General features: G+C 43.7%; 1 protein-coding gene across 1 annotated transcript in view; it reads left to right on the plus strand.

Moving 5' to 3' along the window:
* The window catches only part of Ect2l (epithelial cell transforming 2 like), an 80,299-nt gene that overhangs the window by 17,752 nt on the left and 35,567 nt on the right, over window positions 1-26,980 (plus strand). The window contains exons 4-6 of the mRNA XM_036169036.1: window positions 19,570-19,732; window positions 24,443-24,695; window positions 25,753-25,918. Coding sequence (XP_036024929.1) covers window positions 19,570-19,732; window positions 24,443-24,695; window positions 25,753-25,918 — 582 coding nt within the window. The remainder of the gene's footprint in view (window positions 1-19,569; window positions 19,733-24,442; window positions 24,696-25,752; window positions 25,919-26,980) is intronic.

Consider the following 26,980-nt stretch of genomic DNA (forward strand, 5'->3'; position numbering starts at 1 on the left):
GGACTGGAGTCACAGACAGTTGTGAGCCACCATGTCAGTGCTGGGAATGGAACCCAGTCCTTTGGAAAAGCAGCCAGAGCTCTTAACCACTGAGCCATCTCTCTAGTCCCCTTCCCCAACAAAAATGCTTAAGTTTAAAAGGAAAGGAGAAACCAAACCCCAAAGTTGTCATGTTGGGGGAGGGGAGGAGGAGCAGTGGACATGGTAAGCAAGTCCTTGCGCTTGGGTTCTCAGATCTCTGTTCTCTGTCATGTTTAAAGTCCCCCTATATCATGTAGACCCACCACACAGGGATGTTATCACATACCTTGTTTGTCTAAACAACTTTATCCTAAGAACTAGCCCCAGTAGTATCTCCAGTGTACAGGGAGGTAGGGTTGAGATGTGTAAGGGAGAGGCAGGAACAAACATTTTTTATCTCTTCTCAAGTCCTGCCTAGGGTTTACACACTTCATTACCTGCACACCCAAGCCATTCCACGTCTCTCTTTTCACTGTCTCCCCCCCTCAGGAATTAGATGCCTGAAGATTAGCTGATTACCCCACACCCAAGGGCCTGAGGGTCCAGGGCACCTGGGGACTGGACTGACTTCTTCGTATGGGATTCACTTCCTTGTGAGTGTGTTTGGTTGAGGAGAGGCCCTGTAGAGAGTAGTTCTGCCCAAGAGATGTTAGCAATGCCTGCAGAGAGCTCCTCCAGGTGTTTGCCTCAACTTTGAACTTCAGCTGGGACTTAAGGACAGGTGTGTGTCCTCTCCCACCCTGTGGTCTCTGTTGTGTCAGGATTAGTGCTCAGAGTAGTTAGTCCTTGGGGAAAACATCTCAGTGGACCAGATTGAAGACCAGAGCATGAGGATGGCAAAACCAAAATGGAGACACACTGGCCCCATGATGACATCAAAGGGTCCTTGAATTTGAAGCTGCCCTGATTAGGAGGCCTAAAACAGTCTTTCTATTTGGTAGTCATTTCTTTGGTCATCTCAACTCTCCAGAATGCGGCTGAGGGAAAAAGTACTTAGCAATCACACAGACAGGAGAAAGTCCATCCGCCCCTCATGCAGGGTCTCCGAAGTTAATGAGAGCTCTCCCTAAAACCGAATGAATACTCTGCATGTCTCCTTGACTCCAGCAGCAGCCACAGAGTCTGCCCAGCTGCAGCTCCCACACCAAGCGGGAAGTCAAGTTCACAAACACTGAACAAGTGCGTCCCATTAGACTGGCCTGAAGTTTGTAAAACATAGATCATGGGCCTTGATAGAGACTTTGGCTCAAGCAGCCTGGAATGGGATTGAGGAAACCATTGTCACCCATTCCCCAGGTGACCTGGTGCAGGGCCAAGGACAACACATGGAGGTTGGGTTCTCTAGGTTTCAAGGCGGCTTCTGCCTCTTCATCTCCTTCCTTCCTGGGGGCAGGAACATTGGCTGCACCAGCTGCCCTGGCTTTGGAAGTATGTTTTTGCATCCTACACTGGTGAGGCTGCTTAGTGGTTTCAGAATAGGCTTCATTATGTAGTTGGCCCTAAACTTGATGGGAATAATTAAGGAGATTTTATTCCTACATAACTGGAAATTCCAGGGGTAGATCTGGTGGCAGCTGAAGTCAAGTTTCAGTAATAAAGCCAATGCCGCCTTTCTCTCCATCTCTGCTCTGCTTTCTGTCTTCAGCAATCTTGACTATTTTTTTAAAATATATTTTTATGGGCATTTGTGTTTTTGCCAAGGGTGTCGGGGTCCCCTGAAACTGGAGTTACAGACAGGTGTGAGCTGTCATGTGGATGCTAGGAATTGAACTTGGGTGTTCTGGAAGAAGAGTCAGCGCTCTTAACCCCTGAGCCATCTCTCCAGCCCATTCTTGACTTCTTATGCATCCTCAGTCTGTCTACAAGGGATGAAAGTGCATTATTCGGGGTTTCATTTTAATTGATTAGTTTATAGGTCCAGGGCATCACCCTCCCATACAATCCCCTGTCCCGCTTAGAAAACTATATACCTCAGGCTAGTACCCAGATGACTTGAACTCCTGATTCTCTTGCCTCTACCTCCTGAGTGCTGAGGCTAAAGCCATGTGACACAATGCCCGTGTATGTGGTGCTGGGGATGAAACCAAGGACTCTGTGCATGCTAGACAAGCATTCTACCAACTGAGCTGTATCTGAGTGACTGCTGTGACCAAGAGACTGAGCCACATGAATTAACTTAGCCTTGATCCTGTGCTGCTTAGATCTAGAAATGAAGCCAGCTTCTATGGATACCCAAGGATCACAAAATAGAAACTCAAGTCATTACCACCTGTTACACCTGTTACTCCCGTACAGGGGATGCTATCTATGCCTCTCATATACTCAGGCACCATACTCACATGTACACACACACACACACACACACACACACACACACACACCCCACAGATACACATATACATATGTGATTAAAATCTTTTTAAAAATATTTATTGTGTATACAGAAGATGCCATATCTCATTACAGATGGTTGTGAGCCACCATGTGGGTGCTGGGAATTGAACTCATGACCTCCGGAAGAACAGTCGGTGCTCTTAACCTCTATGCCATCTCTTCAGGTTCCTAAAATAAATCTTAAACAATAAATTGAGGTCATTTCACCTAAAGAAGGGTAAGTGATAGGTAGCAAAAGTCAAGTGTCTTCACGTAGCACTCAGCAGACACTGGCTGGGCGCCCACTGTGGGCCAAACACATTTCAGGTTATATTAGAGTTCAAAATTGAACAAAGCCTGGGAATTCCTGCTGTTCATGATCTAGCCCCCTGTTCAGCTCCCCTAGCCTGGCTGTTCTTTGTCTCACTGGTTCTCCTAGCCAATTGGTTCTTCTGTTTCTAACCATGGGCTGGAAGGTCCAGCTGGGCTCCAGGGATAGAGCTGACTGGGGCTATGAAGGAATAATGAAACAGACACAGTCACACAGAAATGCTGGGATCTGGTGGACTGCGTTCTCTGATGGAAAAACCAAAGCCCCCCAGTGTGTTTATTATATATAGTTGAACAGAGCAGCAGGGTTATTGCATACAGCTAAACAGAAGGCAGGGGTGTTATGTACAGCTGAACAAGCAGGTGGTCTAGCTGACCTTGGTAGTAGGGTAATAGCAGTCTCTGTGAGCCACAAACACAGGCGTGCATGAGGAACTGTAGCTGAAAGTTCTGATCCTGGTCCCACCCAGCTCCTGCGTGCCCCCACCCCTGGCCCTGCAGCCCTGCAGCCCTGCAGCCGCTCAAACCCAAATGAACACACAGAGGCTTATATTAATTATGAACTGTACGGCTTACTAGCTCAGGCTTCTCACTAGCAAGATCTTACACTTTAAATTAACCCATTTCTATAAATCCATACTTTACCACGTGGCTTGTGGCTTACCCTTATCTTTACATCTTGCTTCTCATGGCGGCTGCTGGCAGTGTCTTCTCCGTTCTGCCTTTCTCCTTCCTCTTCTCTAGTTAGAATGTCCCACTTGACCCTATTCTGCCTCACCATTGGCCAAACAGCTTTATTTATCAACCAATCAGAGAAACATATTTTCACAGCATACAAAACGACATTCCCCCATCAGGGAACCATGGTGGATGTTTCCTGCACACACTGTCCACATCTGCACACAGGCCAGAGGAAGGCTTTGCCATCCCTCTGAGCCTCGCTCCAGGCAGGGATGGGGGTGGCTTTGCCTTCTTGCCATGGGCTGAGGCACTGGGTTCCTTAACATGGTCGTGTCCATGCCGACAACACACATTTAGAGCTTCCTCCATTCCCAGCTTCCTTCCGGTCAGTCTCCCCTTTCCTAGATACTCTCTCACTCCCCCACTTTCAGAGCATGCCTCCCGACTTCAGTGATTCATATTCCAGTTCTTCTTCTCCTCTCCACCCCTGCAGCTTCAGCTTTTCAGCCCCTATACCCAGTCTCTATCATTTCCCCCCAGTCTCTATCATTTCCCCCCAGTCTCTATCATTTCCCCCCAGTCTCTATCATTTCCCCCCAGTGACACTGTTCATAAAGAGTTACTGGACAATGCCATCAGCAGAGTCTGCTTTTATTATACTTTTTTTTTTTTTTTTTTTTTGGAGCCAGTGTTGCTATATACCCTAGCTGGCTCAGCCTCAGTGCTGTGGTCTAGGTGTGTGCTACAGTGCCTGAGTAGACATTTTCTTTTCTTTTTTTTTTGGAGCTGAGGATCAAACCCAGGCCCTTGCGCTTACTAGGCAAGTGCTCTACCACTGAGCTAAATCCCCAACCCCCATTTTCTTTAACTAAAGGAAATTTACAAGCTTTATCAGGACTATATGAACAATGTTCTAAACTCCCATATCACTTTTTGTTTTGTTTTTCGAGACAGGGTTTCTCTGTGTAGCTTTGCGCCTTTCCTGGAACTCATTCTGTAGCCCAGGCTGGCCTCGAACTCACAGAGATCCGCCTGCCTCTGCCTCCCGAGTGCTGGGATTAAAGGCGTGCGCCACCACCGCCTGGCGCCACATTTTTTTTTTTTTTTTGACAGTGATAAACTCTAGGTCCATTTTCTCTTTCATTGATTTTTCTCCACATTCATACCATGGATTATTGTAAACCAAACTCTGAACACATCATTTCATACATTACTATCCCAGTGTATATCTTTAAAAAACATACCTTAACATTTTAATCACAAAACCATTATTAGCCTAACAAAATGAATAATTCACTAGTCATTACAGCTCTAGTCATAGCTCAGATTCCCTTAACATTCTTGTAAGTTCTTACCTCAAAAATAATTCGTTGGGATGAACAAAATGTCCCAGTGGGGGTAGCCATTGAGTGCAAGCCTAATCTGATCTCAGTCTCCATGACCCACAGGATGGGACAACAGAACTGACCTCTACAGTTGTGCTCAGACCTTCACGTACAGGTCATGGCACATATGTACCTCCCAACCGCCCCTCCCACCCTCACCCCAGCAAACACACACAAAATATTTTCCAAGAGTAATTTGTTGGGCTGGGCATCGTGATGCACACTTAAAGACTCACCACTCAGAAGACTGAGGCAGTCGGATGCCCATGTATTGAAGGCCAGCCTGGGCAACATAACAAGGTAGCCAGGGTAGCCAAGGCTATGGAGTGGGCCACCATCCTAAAAACATTTTTAAAAAAATAAATTCTTTTTTCTTTTAAGGGTTTTTGTTTTGTTTTGATTTAGGATTTTTACGTCAAGGTCTCACTATATATTTGTTCTGATATGGACTATCATAAATCTAGTATCTTGGGGTAGATTTAAATGAGATTCCTGAGGCTGGAGAAAGGGCTCGGTGGTTAAGATCACTGGCTGCTTTTCCAGAGGACTCAAGCTGGAATCACAGCACCCACACTGTAGCTCACAATTCTGGGTAACTCCAGTGCCTGGGGATTTGATAACCTCTTCTGGCTTCTGCTGGCACTGAGGGGTCATGGTATCTTGTGTAACATTAAAAGGACCAGCCTTAATATTATACTTCCCAGGGACTCAAAAAACTGCAAACAGCAAGGATTATTTTCGGGAAATGAATCTAAGTACATCAAGCTCTTTGTCTACTTTATTCCTCTGAGATAAAATTCTATCTACACAGCTTCAGTTCTGTTCTCACGCCTGGCTCCTTTCTTGCCAGATTTCTCTCTACTTTTATCTACTGTTCCCTCTAAGTTCTATCTTAATTCTCTCGTCTTAATTCTGCCTCATCTAGGTCCTTTTCATTTCGTTCTTACCCGGCTAGAACTTCCCCATCTGGCTCTTCCTCATCTTCCATCTCATCCACACGTTCTCTCTGGTCAAAATCCTCCTTATCTCTCTCAGTCCTCAAGTTCTCCACTCCTCTCTCCTCCTCTCCGTCCCCTTATACCTCTAAATCCTCCCAAGACTCTGAGGTGTTCAGTTATAAACCCAAGCAACAGCAATCCTCCCCCTCTAGCCAGGTCACCGGGCTTGAATTCCTAGCAGGTCATAAAGGCAGGTAAGAATCTTCCTCAGGTAGTGACGACCAGGCTTTCTTTTACAACCCAAAATGGGAGTGGTAAAGGAGGAAGTCAACTGAGTGCTAATGACCTGTTAGTATATCAAAAAGGGGGTCTATGTGCTCAGTCTACATTCCTAGAAGTGGTTAGGTAAGAAGTTAGGGTGTGTTTTAAAGAAGGGTCGCACCCTAAACAGCACAAGAAATAAAGCTATCTGCCTGACCTAGGAGACAGGTGTTGTTTAGTTTGGCCTTGAATGCTTGATAGGTGTTTTAGATAAATGCACTGTTAGGAGTTCTAGGAGGCACACATATCATTATAAGAAAATAGCTGTAGGAACCAGCTAATATACTTACAAAAGCTAAGATATCACCAAGACTTCTTAAGCCATGGCTTGACCTTTGGAGAAGTCCTTGACTTTTCCAAGTAGTAGCTTTGTGATAGTAGCTGGATTCCATTACGTTTTCCTGTGGCTTGCAGCAATGGTGCCCGAGCATCTAGGCAGGCAACACACCCATTCACATACAAATAAAGGAAAGGAATAAAAAATTAATTAAATGGGACTCCTAAGTTTCTCTAAATATATAGGTGCCCTTCCCTTGATTTCCCCTTTTGACTTGTAGAGTTTCCCACAGTTTGCCTCAATCTGATTGTACCCTGCTGTCTCCTGTAGTTTCTGAAAATTAGTAGTTGGGGCCTACCTAACTGGATTCAGGTTTGATTTTTTGATAAGAACATCTGATCAGTGTTCTTAAGGTTCCCTTTCGGAAGGGCGGGGTTCAGATGTCCCTCTGGCTGTCATCATCTTAGGTGGATTGTGTTGTGAAATGTTGACTTGTTAAGTAAGGTTCAGTCCTTTTTAGCTTACTAATTGAAATTCTCCATAAGAGAGAGAGGCTTCTTGTCTTTGCTGAGTCTCCTTCTCTTGAAGTGCTGTTTGTCCTGAAAAAGCAAACAACAATAACCTGGTTTTCTAGCTTCTTCCATACCAGAGGATTGAGTTCTTTGGAGCACTATAAACTCAAGTATTTTTATTATGAATTTAAATATTTTGATAGGACTCAATTTCAGATTGTTTGTTTGTTTGGTTGGTTGGTTCCGAGATGAGGTCTCAGTATGTAGCCCTGGCTAGCCTGGAACTCACGATGTAGATCGAGCTAGCCTGATCTCATGAGGGATCCTCCTGGTTCTTCTGAGTCCTGCCTGGGATTATAGGCATGCACCACCACACCTGGCAATATTCATGATTTTTTCGTAAGTAAAGTGTTCTGTTCTTGGCCCATAGAGCCTCTTCAAGAGACTCTACACTCAGCCTGTTTTCTTCTCTCAAATGTGAAATTTGGTTTCCTGTGATGTCAGTGTAACTACTTCTCTTTCTTTGTTCCATAATAAAATAATGTATGCACAACACTGCCAGAATAAGGCAAGCCACTGCCACCACACGTTACATAGTTACCGAAATTTGCTAAACTGTTTTTGCAATTCTTTTTGTCCTTAAGACATATCACATTTTTTTTAAGTATCTTAACTACATCTCTCTCAAACCCAACGTGCTTAAAAATGTTATTTTTGTGGGCAAAATGTGCCCATTTTCTCCTTCTCTTTTACTGGTTGATACCATCAGCCATTCAGTCTCACTCATCACTTGTCCAATTACCCTCAAGCTCTTTACAGCTTATTCAGCTTTCTCCCTCTTCATCCTGCGCGCCCCTCCACCTCCAGGTTAGCAAGCTCTGTCCGCGTCATAGCCGCGGCCTCTGACGGAGCTTCTCCATCATCCTCAGCTCCTCCTTTCACAGAGTCAGTGTTACCCTGGGATGGTGCCAGTTTGCCCTTTTAACATCTTTGCCCCTTCATCTGGTCCCCAAGACTGTGAAGGGGGGGGTATAGCACTAGTCCACCATTTGTTTTTCTTCATTATTTGTGTGTGTGTGTGTGTGTGTGTGTGTGTGTGTGTGTGTGTGTGTGTATGTGTGTGATATATGTGGTGTGTGTATGTGTGGTATATATGTGGTGTGTGTGTGTGTGTGTGTGTGTGTGTGTGTGTGTGTGTGTCATACATCTGGTGTGTGTGTATGATGTATGGTATATATGTGGTGTGTGTGTGTGTGTCATACATGTGGTGTGTGTGTATGTATGTGTTTGTGAGAGTGTATGTGTGTGTGAATGTGCGCGCGCTGAGGCAAGAGACTAGAGGACCATTGTGCTCTAACATTCTCAACTGTGTGACTTTGAGACAAGGTCATTTACTGAACCTGGAGCTGGCCCCCAGAAGGTCACTAGCAATCCTTCCATCTCTACCTCCAGTAGTGCTGGGGTAATAGGCAGGCAGGTAGGTGTCCATGTCTAGCTTCTAACAGGGAGGGTGGGATCCAAACTCAGGTCCTCACACTTACAGAGCACTCTTACCTGGTTAGCCATCTCTCTAGCCTCCCAGCTTTCCTCCTCACCACATCTCCAAAGTTCCCTGTTTTCCAGCTCTTGACAGTGCCTTGATGCCGCGACTTTGGCCTTCCCTTCTGCTTAGAGGGGACTTCTTCCCACCACCCTCTTCTCTGAGCTGCTGACTGTCCACTCAGCTCCTTCAGGAAAGCCTCCCTGGACTTCTCAGGTCAGCCGATTCCGTCAATTCAACAACGGCACAGCAGTGTATACTTATTTGCTGTAATACTTACTACATTCAAGGTGTATTCATTTTCTATCAGATTTTTTATTTATCGATGCTTTTTTCCCTGATCAGACTATAAGCTCCATAAATGCGGGAATTGTATCCTGTTATTTTTCTTCCTGATTTGTTTTGGTTAAGAGTTACTTATTTTTATTTTATGTGTGTGAGTGTTTGTTACATGTAAGTATGTACACCGTGGGCCTGCCCAGAGCCTGTGGAATCCAGAAGAGAGCTTCAGATCTGTTGGAACTGGAGTTACAGATGGTTTATGAGCCACCGAATGAGTTCTGGGAACTAAACCCTGATCCTCTGAAAAAGTAGCAAGTGCTTTTAATTGCTTAGCCATCTCTCAACCCCTTGTTTTGCTTTTTGGGGTAGGGTCTCACTATGTAGCCTTCACCATTGTGAAACTCTGAATATAGACCAGGGTGGCCTTGAACTTGTTATCTGCTCTGGGGTTATAGGTATGTACTACCACCTCTCCCTCCCTCCCTCCCTCCCTCCCTCCCTCCCTCTCTCTCTCTCTCTCCCCCTTCCTTCCTTCCTTCCTTCCTTCCTTCCTTCCTTCCTTTCTTTCTTTCTTTCTTTCTTTCTTTCCTTTCTGCCTGCCTTCCCCCCTTTTTCTTTCTTATCATTAAGACCTTAAAATATAATGAGATCCAATCAGTATTGGTTTAATGAATACATCAATGAACCAAACCACAATAAATATGCACAAAATAGCCCTTTGGTTCTGAAATAATTCTGTATCATTTACTCTTTAGAAAAGAAGTATTTAAGATGTTCTAAAAATTCTGAATTTCCTTCCCAGAACAACACTCATGAGTTGATTGAAATTTTAGGAAGTCCTTGTGCTCCTTATGGCTATATGGGTAATAGTGTAAATAGAATAAATTCAGTTTTTTTCTACTGTAACAAATACCTAGAACAACCAGGTAAAAGAAAGAAAGGCTTATTTTGGCTTAGTTTTGGAGGTTTCTGTCTTTGGTTGGCTCATTGCTTGGGGTCTGTAGTATCTGGTAGTTGGAGCACCCATGAAGGCAGCTGCTCTTCTCATCAAGTAGCCAGGGAACAAAGAGAGGAAGGAGTTGGATCCCTCCATGCCTTTTGAGGGCATGTCTCCAATGACCTAACTGCCTCCCCTGAGGCTTCACCCCTTAAGTTCCACTACCTCTCAACCAAGCCTGTCTTATATATCGGCCTTTAAGGGACATTTGGAGGTAAACAATATCAGTATACAATACCAAGTTCTATAACTTCATGTCTGTCATTATTTTCCTTGACTCTGTGGTATCTCCACAGTTCAGCTCTTGTCCAAGACTCTCATTTCCTCTTCATCTGTTTCGAGTCTATTCTTCCAATGTATCCATTTAGTTTACTCTTTGTTTCAAAAACTATACTTTTTTTTTACTTTAAAATATATTTTTCTCTTCCAAATGAACATTTAAAACCATTCCTGTTAGCTGGGCAGTGGTGGTGCACACCTTTAATCCCAGCACCTGGGAGGCAGAGGCAGGTGGATCTCTGTGAGTTCGAGGCCAGCCTGGGCTACAGAGTGAGTTCCAGGACAGGCTTCCCTCCTACTTTCGTGTCGTGAGAGAGAGAGAGAGAGAGTGTGTGTGTGTGTGTGTGTGTGTGTGTGTGTGTGTGTGTGTGTGTGTGTACGCCTGCAGGTCTTGTGCAGGTAGCCAGAACTGCTGTGTGTTTGTTACCTCAGCCTCATCAAATCCAGAAGACAGCATTTCAAGATTCTGTGCTCCCTCTCCCACCCCATGTCCCTGCTCTTGGACTCTCTCATCTTTTCAATAATCTTTCCTGGGCCTTTGAGAGCCTGATATAGATGTCTGCTTTAAGACTGGAGCACTCTTCTCTTCTCTCTCTCCTGTCTCTCTTGTCTCTTCGCTCACGTGTGTGCTTCACACAGGCCTGTCACATCTTTTCTATCCTATATTAATAAACAGCTCTTCTGTGGGAAAAAAAAAAAGACTTGAGCACTCAACAGCCCATGATTTGGACCTTATGCTAACATAAACTTCATGTCTGTTCTGAATCCCATCCCTCCCCTAGATCTTTCCTCTTGCGTCCCATCTGACAGCATGCCTCTGGCATCTTCCCAGGGGATCAAGGAGAGAGAGAAGTAAAGCGTAAGGACTCAACTCTCTTGAGAGCATCTGTGTGTTGGTTCTTCCCTGTCTGAACTTGAGTGCACTGTGCATGTGTGTGCGTGTGCGTGTGTGCGTGTGTGCGTGTGTGTGTGTGTGTGTGTGTGTGTGTGTGTGTGTCTGTGTAAATTGCAGTTTTACTTTACCATTACTTTTTTTGGGGGAAGAGATTATGCTTTAAAATGTTATTGTTATATCCCCAGTCCTCCTACATATTTGAAATTAGCACATGGATTCCCCTTTTGGCTCAGAGTTTTGGTTTCTAAGAAGCGTTATTAGGTTTTATAAATATACCATAACTTATCTTAGACATTTAGCTTGTTTCTCTGGCATTTGCTATACAAACAACACACACAGGACTATCTTTTAGCTGAGTCCTTGGCCGCGTCCTCAATCATTAAGGACAGACTCCTAAAGGATTGTTGGATGAAAGGGCACACTGGTGGGTGGCTGTTGGTACCTCTCATCCTGCCAACATGTCTTCTTAGTCTATGCGACTGGCTGAAACAAGCTGCACAGTAGACCCTTACCTCCCCATACATGTTTTCAAGCAGCCACTAGACTGAGATGTGCTGCCTAGGCAACTAAAAAAGACCTTAGCCTTTTCATTAGTCCCCGCCCCCATCCTCCCAGCCATTGTCATCATAATTTTGGCAACTTCTTTCTCCTTCTTATCAGAAATTTAACAACAAAATGAAACTGGAGTCCCCTAGCACTGAGCTGTGTCGTTTTTGAAAGTACACACTGTGCAATCAGTAACACACTGCAAAGCATTGCCATGAATTATTTAGATAAAACTATCCTTGTCACAAGAAAATGAGCAAAGCACATTGTGTTCATTTTCTCCTTCTGTGTTGTTATTTCTCTTCATTGATTTCTTCCTTGGCGACATTAAGTGCGAAGTGATGAGCCGCGTGTCATTACTGCGAAACCTTCCTTCTGTTACTCCGGCGTGGATTTTTTTTTTTTTTTTTTAAGCATAATTGGGCCATTTTCTGTCTTCTTGCTTAAGAGTCATTATTCTTTAATATGAGTCTGGTAGCAGAGCAGAGCAGAGCACAAACATAAAACGTGGATAATTGAAGTGTAGTTTATAAGTAACTCACATTCTGTTTTTCTCTCTGGTCTCCCTGGGATGCAATCGTACATTCTACAATGTGGGATGAGGCTGGAAGTAAAAATTCCAAGATACCCAGAGACCCTTCTTTGAAAAGGTGCTGAGGCTGGGCATGGTGCTGCATGCCTACAATCCCAGCACTTGGGATTGAGGAAGGAGATGGTCAGTTTGAGGCCAGTCAGGCCCACCAAGTAAGTTGAAAGCCAGTGTGAGCTACATGCAGAGAGACCCTGCCTCAAAGAACCAAGGCCTAGGATATAGTTCGTTGGTGGAATACTTGTCTAGCATGCATGACACACTGGGGTATGTGTGTTCCCAGCACCTCAAGAAAAGGTGGCTGAAAAAAATTTCAGCTTTACATATTATTTTGCTAATTTTCTTAAAATTCCAAAATGAGAGTAAATTTTCTCTCAGAGGGGCTGGAGAGATGGTGTAGAAGACAAGAGTGCTTGCTGCTTTCCCAGAGGACCAGAGTTGAGTTCCCAGCACCCACTTTTTGTGTAACTCCAGCTCCAGGGAACCTAACACCCTCTTCTGGTTGCCAAGGGTATCTGTGCACGTGTACACACACACACATACACACACACACACACACACACACACACACACACACACACATAAATAAAGTAAATCTTCTTTAAAAAAGGAAGATGAAGAGGAAGGAGGAGGAGGAAAAGGAGAAAGAGAGGGAAAAGGAGGAGGAGGAAGAGGAGAAGGAAGAAAGAAGAAAAAAAAGATGGAGGGGGAGAAGGAGGAGGGGGGGGGGGGGAGGAAGGGAGGAGGGGGAGGAAGGGAAGGAGGGGGAGGAGGGGAGGAGGGGGGGGGGGGAGGAGGGGGAGGAGGAGGAGGAGGAGAAGGAAGAAAGAAGAAAAAAAAAGATGGAGGGAAGGAGGGGAGGAGGGGAGGAGGGGGAGGGGGAAGAGGGAGAGGGGGAGGGGGAGGAGGGGGAACAGCAGCCGCCAGAAAACTGGTTCTAAATTCTACCAGACAATTTGTAGTTGTAGTTGGAACCGTAATCCTTTGGAGCTTAACTGTTCTTGGTGTGCCATGGTCTTGTTCAGTTTGAATGTTAATTTCAAAGGAAGTGACACAGTTATTACATGTACTTTATCATCAACACTGAGAAGAGTCCTCAAATGACCCATTTGTGGGTATCATACCGTGCCAGCCCTGCACATCTACACCCCTGTCCTCTCCCAGACTGTGCTGCCGGAGTTCACTGTAAGGCCCAGTCTCTGGGTGTGACTAGGCTGTGTGGATATAGGTAACAAACAGCAGTAGCTTAAACAAGGCCAGGAAGTAGGTCCATATAAAACATACCATGAAGTAAGTACTCACGCTCTCATTTTGTTTTGTTTGTTTGTTTTGGTTTCCAGACAGGGTTTCTCTGTGTAGCCCTGACTCTCCCGGAACTCCTTCTGTAGACCCACCTGGCCTCAAAACCACAGATCCGCCTGCCTCTGCCTCCCTGGGGCTGAGTTAAAGGCACACACCAGCACTACCTGTTGTGGTCTCTCTTTTAAAACAATCATTTTCCAATACTTTTTAGGCAAGAATAATATAAATACTTTCTTTGCCTTTTCCATATGAATTCCTCTACCTGATTAAAGTTTAATAGTGTATTGCTCAGTAGTAAACATCTGTATCAAGCTTGCCTTTTTATCCCTTTTATCACTTGAGAGTGAGTTATAACTGTGATTCTCATAACCCTTAGCACGTCAATGTCAATTTCCCTTTTCTTTTATGTGTTAATGTGTGATCAGGTACATACATGTCTGTGGGTGCAGGTGCACAAAGGAGCACATATATGTGCAGCCCAGAAAACAATTTTGAGTTGTGTTCCTTAGACACTGTTTTTGGAGACAGGGTTTTTCCTTATTCTGGGCTTGCCCAGTGTGCTGTGCTGGCTCTCCTCAGCCTCAGCTCTGGGCTGGCAAGTGGACACCAGCACACACAGCTTGGGTTCTGGGGATGGAATCTGGCTCCCAGTTTTTCTGTCTCTAGATCCTCCCTCCCTGTGGAACAGTTGCTCAGGGTGTCCTTGTCTTTCATGTCTTGACAGTTTGGCAGGGGGCAGGCTAGTTACTTTGCCACCTCACTTTTAACTCAGCCCCCACCAGGCTGAGTGAACCTATCATAGCTCTTTCCCATCAGACAGTCTCTCCAATGCCTGCTTGTTATCCAATTAGGAGAAATGATTGACAGTTTGGAACAGGCTGGCCTAGATATTAAAAGTAGGAATAAATGAAACACATTTTATAGTGTAGCAACAGCTCTAGATGGGAAGGAAATTTTATCTTGTGTAGAAGTTACCAACTAAAAGGGAAAAGAAGTCTATTTCTTTTAGTAGCACAGACCTAAAGAATAAATCATGTGGTGATTTATTGTGGACCCTAATAAACTTGCCTGAGGATTGGAGGGCAGAGCCAGCCACTAGAGGACAGACACACCTTTAATCCCATCATTCAGGAGGCAGAGATCTGTCTGGATCTCTGTGAGTTCAAGGCCACGCTGGAAAACAGCCAGACAGTAGTGGCACACACCTTTAATCCCAGCACTTGAGATCTCATGCCTTTGGTTGGGAAGCACACAAGCCTTTAATCCCAGGAAGTGATGGCAGGGCGGAGAGAAGTATATAAGGCATGAGGAAACAGGAACTAAAGCAGTTCAGCTGAGACCCTTTTGGGTGAAGACTCAGAGGATTTCAGTCTGAGGATTCGTGGAAACAGGATCAGCTAGGAGTTGGTGAGGTGAGGTTGGCTGTGGCTGGCTTCTCTGATCTTTCAGCATTCACCCCAATACCTGGCTTCAGGATTGTTTTTATTAATAAGACCTTTTATGATTGGAGCCATACAAGCTCTTGATCCTCCTGCCTCAGGCTTCAAAGTGCCATTACTTCGGGCTTGTGCCACCACATCTGGCTGCAAGTCATGATTCCTCTTTTTATTTACCTTGTGTGTATGAGTGTTTTGCCTGCACGTGAAGCGCACCTCCTGTGTGCTTGATGTCCTCAGAGGTCAGAGGGGCATCCGATTTCCTGAATCTAGAGTTATAGATGGTTGTGAGGCACCATGTGGGGCTTGGTCCTGAACACAGGTCCTCTGTAAAAGTGGCAAGTACTCTTAATCAAGGAGCCAACTCTCCAGTCCCAGGGTTCTTTTTTTTAGTGTAAATCAATCAAGGCATCTCCCACAAAAACTCCAGTGCAAAAGACTAGAGACACTGACTTCTCCCTGCAGGTGGTAGGGTGGATTTTACCTGTTTGTTTTTTTTTTTTCCTATAACACATTTATTTAACAAGTATTTAAGTGCTTTTATATGCCATGTACTATCTTCTGCTTTGTATAGGGGATGCACACACAGAAGTTCCATGGAATGTACACTTAGAACAGACTTTATTTGGAAAACTTTTTTTTTCTTTTTCCAAGACAGGGTTTCCCTGTGTAGCTTTGTGCCTTTCCTGGAACTCACTCTGAAGCCCAGGCTGGCCTCGAACTCACAGAGATCCGCCTGGCTCTGCCTCCCAAGTGCTGAGATTAAAGGCGTGTGCCACCACCGCATGACTAGGAAAACTTCTTATAGGATATGATTTATTTCTTTTTGACAAATTCCATACATGTATAGAATGTATTATGATCATAACCACATATACAAACCTCTCCCACTCTTGTTGACTCCCTTTATCTTATCTAGTGCTCCCAACCCTGAGGCCAATTCCCCCCTCCTCCCTTACCCCAGGGAAAACGCATATAAACAGAGCTGTGGAAGGATGACCTCACCTTTCATCACCGCACAGCTTAGGCAGTGTGGAGATGGGCTGTGTGGCCCTGGGCCAGTGAGTGAGTGCAAAAGCAGAGACTTGGCCCGGGAGATTTGATGTATATTTATAGCATGGGGGAGGGGAACAGAGAATCATAGAGGATGCTGTCGTGTTTAAAAAAAAAATTAGAAAAAAAAAAAAAAAAAAAGGACACTTGGCTCTCAGCACTTAATTCTTCCATTGAACTAAACCAGGTCTGCTGAGAGAGCTCTCTGTATAGTCATGGCTAAGTCATCCATCAGGATCAGCCCTTCCCAGCCCAGCCCCTTGAACCCGAGACTCTTTTAATGTAACCCTCTGTGTTATCTTTAGCTGGCATTGAATTACGCTAGGTTTTATGTGTTTGTTCTCAACTTATGTGTCAACCAAATCTCATCCAGCTGGCCAAGTGGGGACAGACGTGCCCAACACTGAGAAGTCAGAGAAGGCTTCTGTGGTGAGGCCAGTCTGTATCTTTAATAGAAAATGGACTTTTTTGCATCCTCCTTCAGCCCTATCTACTTCCACATCTTGGGCATGAATTATGCCCGGTCATGATGCCTTCAAGATAAACTAGTTGTCCTTTCCTGGGCTTATGAATCCCACAGGAACATGGAGTTGCCATTTTACAGCAATTTCATAAATGGCCTGGGGTGAATGTAAGGATGGTCATGGGTGTGCCATGGCAGTCAGGGTCCAAATCCATGTTTATTCTTGGAAGTAAGGTGTGGTTTAAGCAGGAAAAGGAAGAATAAATGCCTTTGAAACAGTTTCTTAGCTTTTTAATTGATGTCTTTTTCTAGTGGTCTTTGTAAGAGTGTAGAAGCATTACTTCTTTGATAATGTTAAATTTGTAAGTTTCAGGTGACATGTGAAACCTTTTTTTAAGATTTTTCTTAAAAGTTTTCAAAAGCTATTAGCCAGGATCATGCTGTAATAAGACATAACATTTTTCCTTTAAAAATTTAAGTGCATGTGTAGAGTTAAGAAGCTGTTGTACATTTATGATTTAATAAAATAATTCTAAAGGAAAAAAAGAATGCACTATTTCTTTTCACATGAGTGTTCATGAAAAAAATAAAAAGAAATGTACACTATCCTGTAAATGAATGTTTTCCTCTCCTGACCTCTTGCTCCCTATCCCATCAGCTGCTTCCCAAATTACCACACAGAGGCCTCTATTAATTATAAATGCTCAGCCAATAGCTCAGGCTTGTTACTACCTAGCTCTTATATTTTAAGTTAACCCATATTTCTATTTATGCTTTACCAGGCAGGTGGCAGTACCTTGATTAGCATGGCATGTTCATCTCCTGCTCCCTCTGCATCTGGCTGGTGACCCTCACTCTACCCTTCTCCTTCCCATCATTCTTAGTTTGGTTGGTCTGCCTATGCTTCCTGCCTGGATACTGGCCAATCTGCTGTGGATATCACACTGTATAAATAAAATGCTGATTGGCCAGTAGCCAGGCAGGAAGTAAAGGTGGGACAAGCAGAGAAGAGGATTGTGGGAGGTAGAAGGCTGAGGAAGGGACACCGCCAGCCGCCCCATGAGAAGCAACATGTAAAGACACTGGTAAGCCACAAGCCATGTGGCAAAGTATAGACTAACAGAAATGGGTTAATTTAAGATTGAAGAAGTAGATAACAAGAAGCCTGCCACAGCCATACAATTTCTAAACAATGTAAGTTTCTGTGTGCTTTCTTGGTTGGGTCTAAGCGACTGTGAGACTGGCAGGTGAGAGATTTGTCCTGACTGGGCCAGGAAGGAAAACTCTAACTACACCAATCAGCATTTTATTAAACCAATTTGAGTGGCAAATCTTTACAGTGTGTCACAGGATTATTCCACAGCCTACCCCTTTCACTCTCTACCTTGCACTGATTCCTGGATGCCATAGCTTAGCCATTGAAGTGGGAGGCCTGACTACAATTTAAAATAACTGAAAATGCACAGAAGAACTTTGCTTTAAGCTTGGCAAGAGTCTATGAACCATACAGCTTCATGGATAACAGTGGCTTTTTTGTGAGTCAGGAGAATTTCTCACCAGGTGTTCTAGTCCTTATGCTATGATTCTGTTTGGGGCATAAATCTAGCTGAGATGTTCATCTTCAGCAGAGATGTTCATCAGTGTTTCCATCACTTTAAAACGTGGTCGCATCACAGGAGTATGTAGACCAGACACAAAACTGAGTTTACGGTGAAGGTTGCATCTGATGCACACAGAGGCCTCATAATATTCTGATTCTACATGGCCATGGATGCAGTTAGAAGGTGGCTGGATCTTAGTCTCAGGACATCATGTATGGCTTAAACCACTTGAACCTCAGAGTGCTTCACAGAGACTCCAACATGGTGGTCTTTATTATGCAGAATGGAGCTGCCACTCTTAATGGTAGATGATTTTATCAGTGAGCTATCCTGTTTTCAGGTCTGGGGACTTGTAGATGAGGCTCCAGACTGAGCCAGCAGTTTTGGTAAGGTGTGGTCAAGACCACCTCTAGGAGTCACAGGTGTTCCGCAAGGTGGCTACAGTCTTTCCTTAATGGGAAATGCTGCTTCTGTTTCTAGGAAATGTGTTGAGGCTTAAGCCAAGCTCTAGGAATTTGCTCATCTGTGTCTACTGGGGCCTGATGACATTGGATAGTAGTGGCCACTTAGCAGTGGGAGAAAATTCTGTAGTGCCAAAGGCCTTGATTAGCAGGACTTTTTCCAGCACTTAGAGCTGGTCATAGATGTCTGAGATTCCAGTGAGTTTGACAGCGATGCAGGCTTCCTGCTGCCTGGAATGCTTCCAGTTCTTCCTGCTCCAGCAGTAGGTACTCAAAGACCACACCTTTCTGGTAGCCTAGCACTATAGAGTTTTGTCACCAATATATAAAGAGAACAGTTGTACAAACACAAGTGAGCACACATGTATGTATGTGCGTGCAAATATTATAAAACTAGAAAGGGGACCATGAGAATGGAGGAAGAGAGCTTAGTAGGGGAGTGTGGGAATATGTCTGACATGAAAACCAAACAGAGGCTATTGGTGGGTAGATTAACAAGGAGGAAGTAAGGGATGGGGAGTTCAGTGAGGGAAGGAGACAGCAAGCATGGAGGCTGATGCTATATGGATGAAAATGCCATAAGGAACGATGCGTCACTTTGCCTGCTGACTTAAAGTTTCATTTAAAAAATGGAGCTAGACTTGCAGTGGTTCTCAATCTTCCTAATGCTGCGACCCTTTAGTACAGTTCCTCATGTGGTGAGCCCTCCTGACCAGAAAATCATTTTTGTTGTTACTTCCTAACTGTAATTTTGCTAGTGTTATGAATCGGAGCGTAAATATTTTTTGACATAGGGGTCACGACCCATAAGTTGAGAACACATGGTAGAGAGAAAGCTCAGAAGTTAAGAACACTGGTTGACTTTCCAGAGGACCTGGGTTTGATTCCCAGCACCTACATGATGGTTCACAACCTCTGTAACTCCAGTTCCAAGGGATTTGATGCCCTCTTCTGACCTCTTCAGGGACACACAGGAGTGCACAGATATATATGCAGACAAAATACATATAAACACATATATGTATATATATGCATATATACATACATATATACACATAACATATGGATACATACATGCATACATACATACATACATACAATGCTGAGAATGTAACTCAAGATCTTGCTCAGGTTTGGGAGGCATATTACCACTTCCCAATCCCTGATTTAATTGTTTTACAATGGAACTTAGGAAAATAACAATGACTGGCATGCATCTTTAAAGCATCTTTCAGTCACTGTTAGATGACAATGTTAAGAACTAAATTTCTGTGTCTTTCTTTGTAGGTTCATGCAAGACTGGTTTTCAGAAAGGAAGCAGGTGGCCAGAGTGGATTTCTCGACAGTGTTACCGCGCTCCCTTTCTCTGTATATCTTTTCCTTTCTGAGTCCAAAAGACCTGTGTGCAGCGGCTCAAGTCAGCTGGCCCTGGAAGTTTCTAACAGAACAGGTTTCCTCCTCTCACTTCCTAGTTATGGGACACAAAAGCAACATAATCTGTGGTGGGTCAGTCAGGAAGGCTCTCTTCCCTGAAATAACAGTGGCAGAAAGCCTGAAAGGTAGTTAAATGCCCCTAAGGAGAAAGGATGGAGGGCTGGGGAGAGGCTGGCTCCATGGCTAAAGACGCTTGCTTCATAAATGTGAGGCCCTGAGTTTGATCCCCGGAACCTACAGAAAGCTGGGCATGGCAGCACATGTCCGTAATCCCCATGTTTCTCCTGCAAGATGGGGGATGGAGACAGAACCCTGGGCACTCATGGGCCAGCTGGCCTGCTGTATACGGTGGTGAAGGTCAAAAGAGGCCTTGCCTCAAACAAGGTGGAAGGTAAAGGCTAATTCTCAAAGCTGTCTTCTGACCTCCATTGGTACACACTCACCTATGCTCATACACATGAAAACACACACACACACACACACACACACACACACACACATACACACACACTTAAAAATAGAGATCAGTGAAATTCAGTAACTTATTCTTTACTAGGAGGTTTGTTTGTTTTTTTTTTTCCTCCGCTGGTTTCCCAGTTTTTATACTGGGAATCAAACCCAGAGGCTCACACATGCTAGGTCAGCACTCTACCACTGAGCTAAATACCAGTGCCAGTAACATTTTATAATCACGGCTATATACACTATTCCAATAGTTTATTTACCTTTATCATGCTTGTGAATTATTCAATGTGATTATTATTTAAAAAACATTTCATGTACATTCATTTCCCTATTCTTTATGAAAAATGTTTTGAGCTTTGTTTTTTATATGGTATTATTTTATTCATGATAAATTAATTCTGGAAAATTGGTTCATAATCAGAGCATCCACTGAATCCTTGGCTGCCATCTTCTGAGGGTCAGAACAGCAGCAAAAGCCAACATCTGCCATTGCTTCTGCCTCTGGTCTAGGTGCATGTCCACTGTCTTTTACGAGAGTTCATTGTGAGAAGGCAGATGTGCTCCAGCTGTGTCTCATGTTTTCTCCTGTACACTGCACGTGTCCAGGGATGACTGTGTCCAGATCTCATTTCAAACACTGGCTGGTACTCAGTGAGGGCCTCAAGCTCAAGCCAGACAACGGCCCTGGTTTTATTGACTGTTCCCAGGCTCCTCAGACTCAGGCACTCTGACTTAACCCAGTGGTTTTTGTTTGTTTGTTTGTTTGTTTTAAGATTTATTTATTTATTTACTTATTATTTACTTATTATTTATCTATTTATTTATTATGTATATAGGAGAGGGCACCAGATCTCATTACAGATGGTTGTGAACCACCATGTGGGTGCTGGGAATTGAACTCAGGACCTCTGGAAGAGCAGTCAGTGCTCTTAACCTCTGAGCCATCTCTCCAGCCCAACCCAGTGTTTCTATATTTCCACTCTTGGCTTTTCTGTAGCCACACACCTGAGATATGCCCTCTAAAGAGAGTATGCTTGTTCAGCATTGGCAGGCTTTTTTTTTTTTTTTTTTTTAATATTGGTTTGGTTTTTAGGACCTCATATATGCTAAGCATATACACTCCCTCTAAGCTGTAACCCCTGTCCACAAGCTTGGATTGCTTTTATCTGTGTGTGTATGTGGTGGGGGGCACTGCGCAGTGTCCCAGCACTTATGTGGAGGTAGCACCTCAGGTGTTGGTCCTCATCTTATACCTTTTTTTGAGACATGGTCTTTCACTATTCGCTGCTGAGTCCTCCTGTGAGGTTCAGGGATTCTGTCTCCATCTCCCACCTCACTGTAGGAGCACCGACATTACAGATGTGCAAATGTGTCCAGCTTTACATGATGTCCTAGTGAGGGTTTCTATTGCTGCAATGAAACATCATGACCAAAACCAAGTTGGGAAGGAAAGGGTTTATCTGGCTTACACTTCCACATCATAGTCCATCATGGAAGGAAGTCAGGACAGGAACTCAAACAGGGCAGGAACCCGAAGACAGGAGCTGATGCAGAGGCCTTAGAGGGGAGCTGCTTACTGGCTTGCTCAGTCTGCTTTCTTATAGAACCCAGGACCAGCTCAGGGATGGCACCACACACAATGGGCTGGGCTCTCCCCAGTCAATCACTAATTAAGGAAAGCTCTACAGCTAGATCCTATGGAGGCATTTTCTCAGTTGAGGTCCCCTCCTTTCAGATGACTCTAGCTTGTGTCGAGTTGACATAAAATTACCCAGCACACATGAATTCTGGGGGTCAAAAGTCAGGTCCTCATGCTTGTGTGGGAGCACTTACCCACTAAGCCCAAACAACGATTTTTTTTTTTTTTAGCCAAAGTGTTTAGTTTATTTATATTCATATAAATTCTGATACATTTGGGTTGAGACCCACCATGCATCTTTATAGTTTTGTTTATCTTTAATAAGTTTATTATTTTTGAGGCGAGGTCTTGTGCATTCCAAGCTGGCCTAGAGCTTGTCCTGAAACAGCAGAATACTCTGGATTTCAGATTACACTTCCTCCACCTCCTGAGAGCACACAGCTTCCCGTTGTCTTCCATCTGTTGCTCATGTTCTGTTTTTATTCTACTCAAGTTTTCCTTTGGACCACATGCATACTTTTATTCTTCATTTCAAAGTTTTAAATATTTTTCCATAATTATCAGAGATCCTCATATGCACTCTGTTATCTGATTACTCTAAAGACGATGCAAGGACCTTAGACCCTTTAAACTGTGTACACTCCCTCTGTTTTGTGCCATTTTGTCATATTTTTTAATATGTGTATATACATATACAACAAATGTAGAGCTGTCCTTGAGTGCCTGTAGCAGATCGGATACAGCCCATCCCTCTTCCTCTGTAATAGCAAAATCCACAGCTGCCCGACAGCTTTATCATTCTTCCATATATGGTATTAATGTTTAGAGATTTATTTTTATCATATTTAGTTCCATGTATGTATGTATTAATTGCATGTATGTATATGTATGTGTATCTATCGGTATGCCTCCCGAGAGACGGGATTATAAGAGTGTACCACCAAGCCTGGCTCCACAGTCTCTTATGTGAATCTTCCATCATTTTGGCTTTCGGTGTTTATGCCTGGATTTTCTTCTGATCTGTCTTTCAGTTTTCTGTTTCTGTAGCTGGATTCTAATGTGCTCTTGTCTGTTTATTGAATTTTAAAATTAAGTTTTTATATTTTCCAGGCCCAGAATATTGATTGGCTTCTGTTGCCAACATTTTCCATTTGGCCTCTCAATATTCCTGGGCATATTAATTATAGAAATTTTTTGAAGTTTATGTCTTATAATAGCAATGTTTGGCTCTTCATCAGGACTCTATAGTTACTAAATACTGAAAGACAAACAAAGAATTCCTGTCTTTCTGAGTATTCAAATTATTTTTGGTTGAGTGCAGGTACTGGGCATGAAACACTGATGTCATCATCTGGGTCTCTGGATGATGTCATCTTCCTCCAGAGAGAATTTACTTTTGCTTCTAGCATGGGATTAGGCCAGCAACTGACCATGCAAATCCCATCAAGGAATGAACTACTTCAAAGCTGGCCTCACTCTTTGTCATAGTTTACATAACTTAGTCTTACTCTTTCTGCAGTGGTGAGCCCTGAATTCCAGGTTAGTTCTCTCTCTCCCTCTCCCTCTCCCTCTCCTTCTTTCTTCCATTTCTTTAGCACTCCGAATCTCTGAGCCACAGCCACGTGGCCTACTTCTCTCAGCCTAAGCACACTTTACTTTGAAATTGCCAAATGTGAACTGGGGAATTACTCAGTTATAGGGTGCTTGTCATTCTTGAGATCCTGGGATGAGTCCCTAGCGCTGCATAAACCAGGATGGAGGTACACACTTGTAATCCCAGCACTCCAGAGACTGAGGCAGGAAGGTCAGAAATTCAAGGTCATTCTCAGTTATGCTACATGGTGAATTAAAAAGCAAAGAACTGGCAAACGCCTTGAAGTCAGTCTGGGTTCCCTTTTGTTCTGAGATCTTGAGGGCACAAGGTTTTTGCTGCACTGGTAGTTTTAGAATGTGTACACACACACACACACACACACACACACACACACACACACTCACACACACTCACACTGTGTGTCTTTTAAGGTCTTGCAATGTCTTCCAGGATGACCTAGGACTCCTGCGCTCATAGTGTACCTCCTAACCCCTGCCTCCCAAAGATCTGGGAGTACAGGTGTATGGACACATGCCGTTGTGCCCAACTTTTTATATTTTGTCTAGATTGTGATTTCAGTGAACCACATGAAAGTCATTGTTTTTTAATATGTCAAAAATTGTTGCAATTTGACAATATAATATGAGTTCAATAAAAATTCTCCTCTGTGGGAGGGTTGGTCTGAAGCAAACTATTATACTTGAATACTCATAATCTAGACTTAAAGTAACAGAATGCTATAGGAATGCTGGATAAGTGTCACAAGATGGCATATATATATATATATATATATATATATATATATATATATAATGTATTTATAATATAATGTATACTCACCAAAGAACATTCTTCATATGGAATAAAATATACTTCATACTTTTTGTAGATTGAAGTTTAGACATTAAGCCAACAATACTAGAAATGTCAGTCTACCAAAAAATCGTGTATGTGACTGAAACTACCATTGTTAGAAAACTATTAACTTAGAAATGTGCCTCTCGTCTTTCTCTTGGTCTTTCCCGAAGGATTGCTTATGGATGCCCAAATGCACTAAGTTTGGATGGTTTCTGCCCTATACGCCAACACAGAATGAATACGGAGCTTGGAAGCACCACTACATTGCTTGCGTATCCAGCTTGGACTGGCTAACGCCCAGGGAGGCTGCTGCTGTTTATGGAACACTCAATGAACCCAAACCAGAAGATGAGGAGTTCCAGGAGAGGCAAAGAGAGAAGTGCCTGAGGAAAATAATTTGGGAGAACATTGCATTCCGTAAGAGTGAGTAGCATTATAAAACTTTCTGTCTTACCTGGATCCTGAACAAATGGGTTTACATACAGGTTCCCATCTAGAAGGAGAGCATGTGGGGTTACTCATCAGCATATGCTCAAGGCCAGCTCCTTCTTCCTTTATTATGTTCTTTCAGTTAATTGGCAATAAAAAATATTTCAGATGAAATGTCTAAGGTCAAGCATCTACCTCCATCACAGTCTAAGTTTGTCAGAGCATAAACAAAGAAGGGACCTGATAAAATGCCTCAGTTGCTGACATGCTTGTCATATTAACCTGAAGATCTGAGGTAAAATTGCCAGTACCTACATGAGGGTGGGGGAAGTACCCTGAGCTAGGGTATATGTGCCTTGTAATTCCAGTTCTAGGGAGACAGAGACAGAAGGATCCTGGGAGCTTCCTGGCCAGCCCTGGAGCTCAGTCAACTTCTAGCTTCCACTTGTGTGCTTGCACCCATACATCTGTGCACACGCTTGTACACATGCATGTTGCCTCTCCCCCTACCCATTCACACATAAAAGGAGGAAGTGCAAACACAGGCCAAAGCAATAAGTAAATTCAGGACAGAAGAACTGGGGCTGGTGAAAAAGAGGTGTGACCATGGGGATGAGAGCCAGAAGAGCAATTTCTTTGACGAGCAAGAAGAAAACAGGGATGAGGCGTGTGCTTGGGGAAGCCTCTGATGCACACATGTTCTTAAAACACAGTCAATGGGCTTGAGCTCACCCTTCTCTTCTTCTCCCACTCTTCCCTGAGAAGATTGAAACACATGAGAAATCACCCCAGATAAGGAGAGAAAGGGAGTCAAATATATGGGCTGATTATTTGGTCCTCACAAGAAGAATTTCTTTTTCTCTGAGCTTTGCTGATTGACCCCAAATGACAGAGAGTGAATAAGAAATCCTATAGGAATGTGTGCAAGTGGCTATAATTACTGTTTGGAATATTTTCCCTGGAGTGGTTTTCTTTCTGATGTCTTGGTCTATGTCAGCTTGGCTGGGAACATGTGGTATAAATGGGAAGCTTGCTGCTGTTTGTTTTTCAGAGGAGTTATTCAAAGCTCGACCCCCTTGGCTGAGTGGAACGCGCTCCAGGATACTGGAGTCCTCGAGCCTGCCCCATGGTCCTCAGATGGGGAGGGATGGAGCAGGATTCTATGAAGCTTTGGAAAGACAGCTTGTTCTGGCATCTTTAGATGCTTTGCCTAAGCGGTGAGCAAACTCTACCTCCCGAGGGCTCGAGACTCTCCTGTGTTATGAAGAATTCATTATAGAATTATTTAGCCAACATAGGGATCTTCCTTAATTGGATGGTTTGTATTCTATGAAATGTCAGAGAAGGAATCAGTGACTTAATGTTCAAGAATAGCAGTTTTTAAATGCTTTCTGAAAAGGAAAATATGGAATGTTCAAAACTTATTTAACCCTATGGTAAAGTTATATTGTAGATACCACATATTTTCTAAAGCTCTTGAGCAAAAATGACATTTCTCTACATGAAAGGAACCTGGTGTTTTTGTTCATCATCTTTCCATTGTCCTAATGAATGCTTGACATAAATCAACTCATAAAGAAGAAAGGTCTGTTTCAGTCCATGGCTTCATGACCAGTTGGTTCCGTTTCTTTGGGCCTGTAGCAACACGAACATCATGGTGTAAGCACAGGACAGGAGATGCTTATTCCCTTTATGGTGCCCAGGAAGTAAAGAGGAAAGGGGAAGTCACTAGGGTCCCAACATTTCTTTCAAAAGCACATCCTCGATGACCCAACTTCCTTCTATTAGGCCCACCTTCTGAATATCCACCCTACCTCCAAGTAGCACCATGCACTGGTGACCAAGCCTTTTGATACCCGAGGAAAACTGCATATCCAAATTATAGAAGCATCCAAACACATCTGGACAAAACTCCCATTTGTATTTGTAAATCTGAACACAATACTCTTCTCCTACTGAGAGAAATTCTGGCTGTTTTCAGTGACTCAAGTCATAATACATGAGCACAGTGCCAGGATTCAGTTCTTCTTCTTTTTTTTTTTTAAACTTTATTTTTGTTTTATGTGTGTTGGTGTTTTGCCTGCATGTCTCTGTCAGGGTATCAGATCCCCTGGAACTGGGGTTACAGACAGTTGTGAGCTGCCATGGGGGTGCTGGGAATTGAACCCTCATCCTCTGGAAGAGCCATTGGTGATCTTAACTGCTGAGCCGTCTCTCCAGCCCCAAGGATTCATTTCTTATTCTACCTACCTCTCCTCTCTGATGTTTGTAACTTCCAC

This window comes from Onychomys torridus, chromosome 19 (genome assembly GCF_903995425.1).
Source record: "Onychomys torridus chromosome 19, mOncTor1.1, whole genome shotgun sequence".
In the NCBI taxonomy this organism is placed as follows: Eukaryota; Metazoa; Chordata; class Mammalia; order Rodentia; family Cricetidae; genus Onychomys; species Onychomys torridus.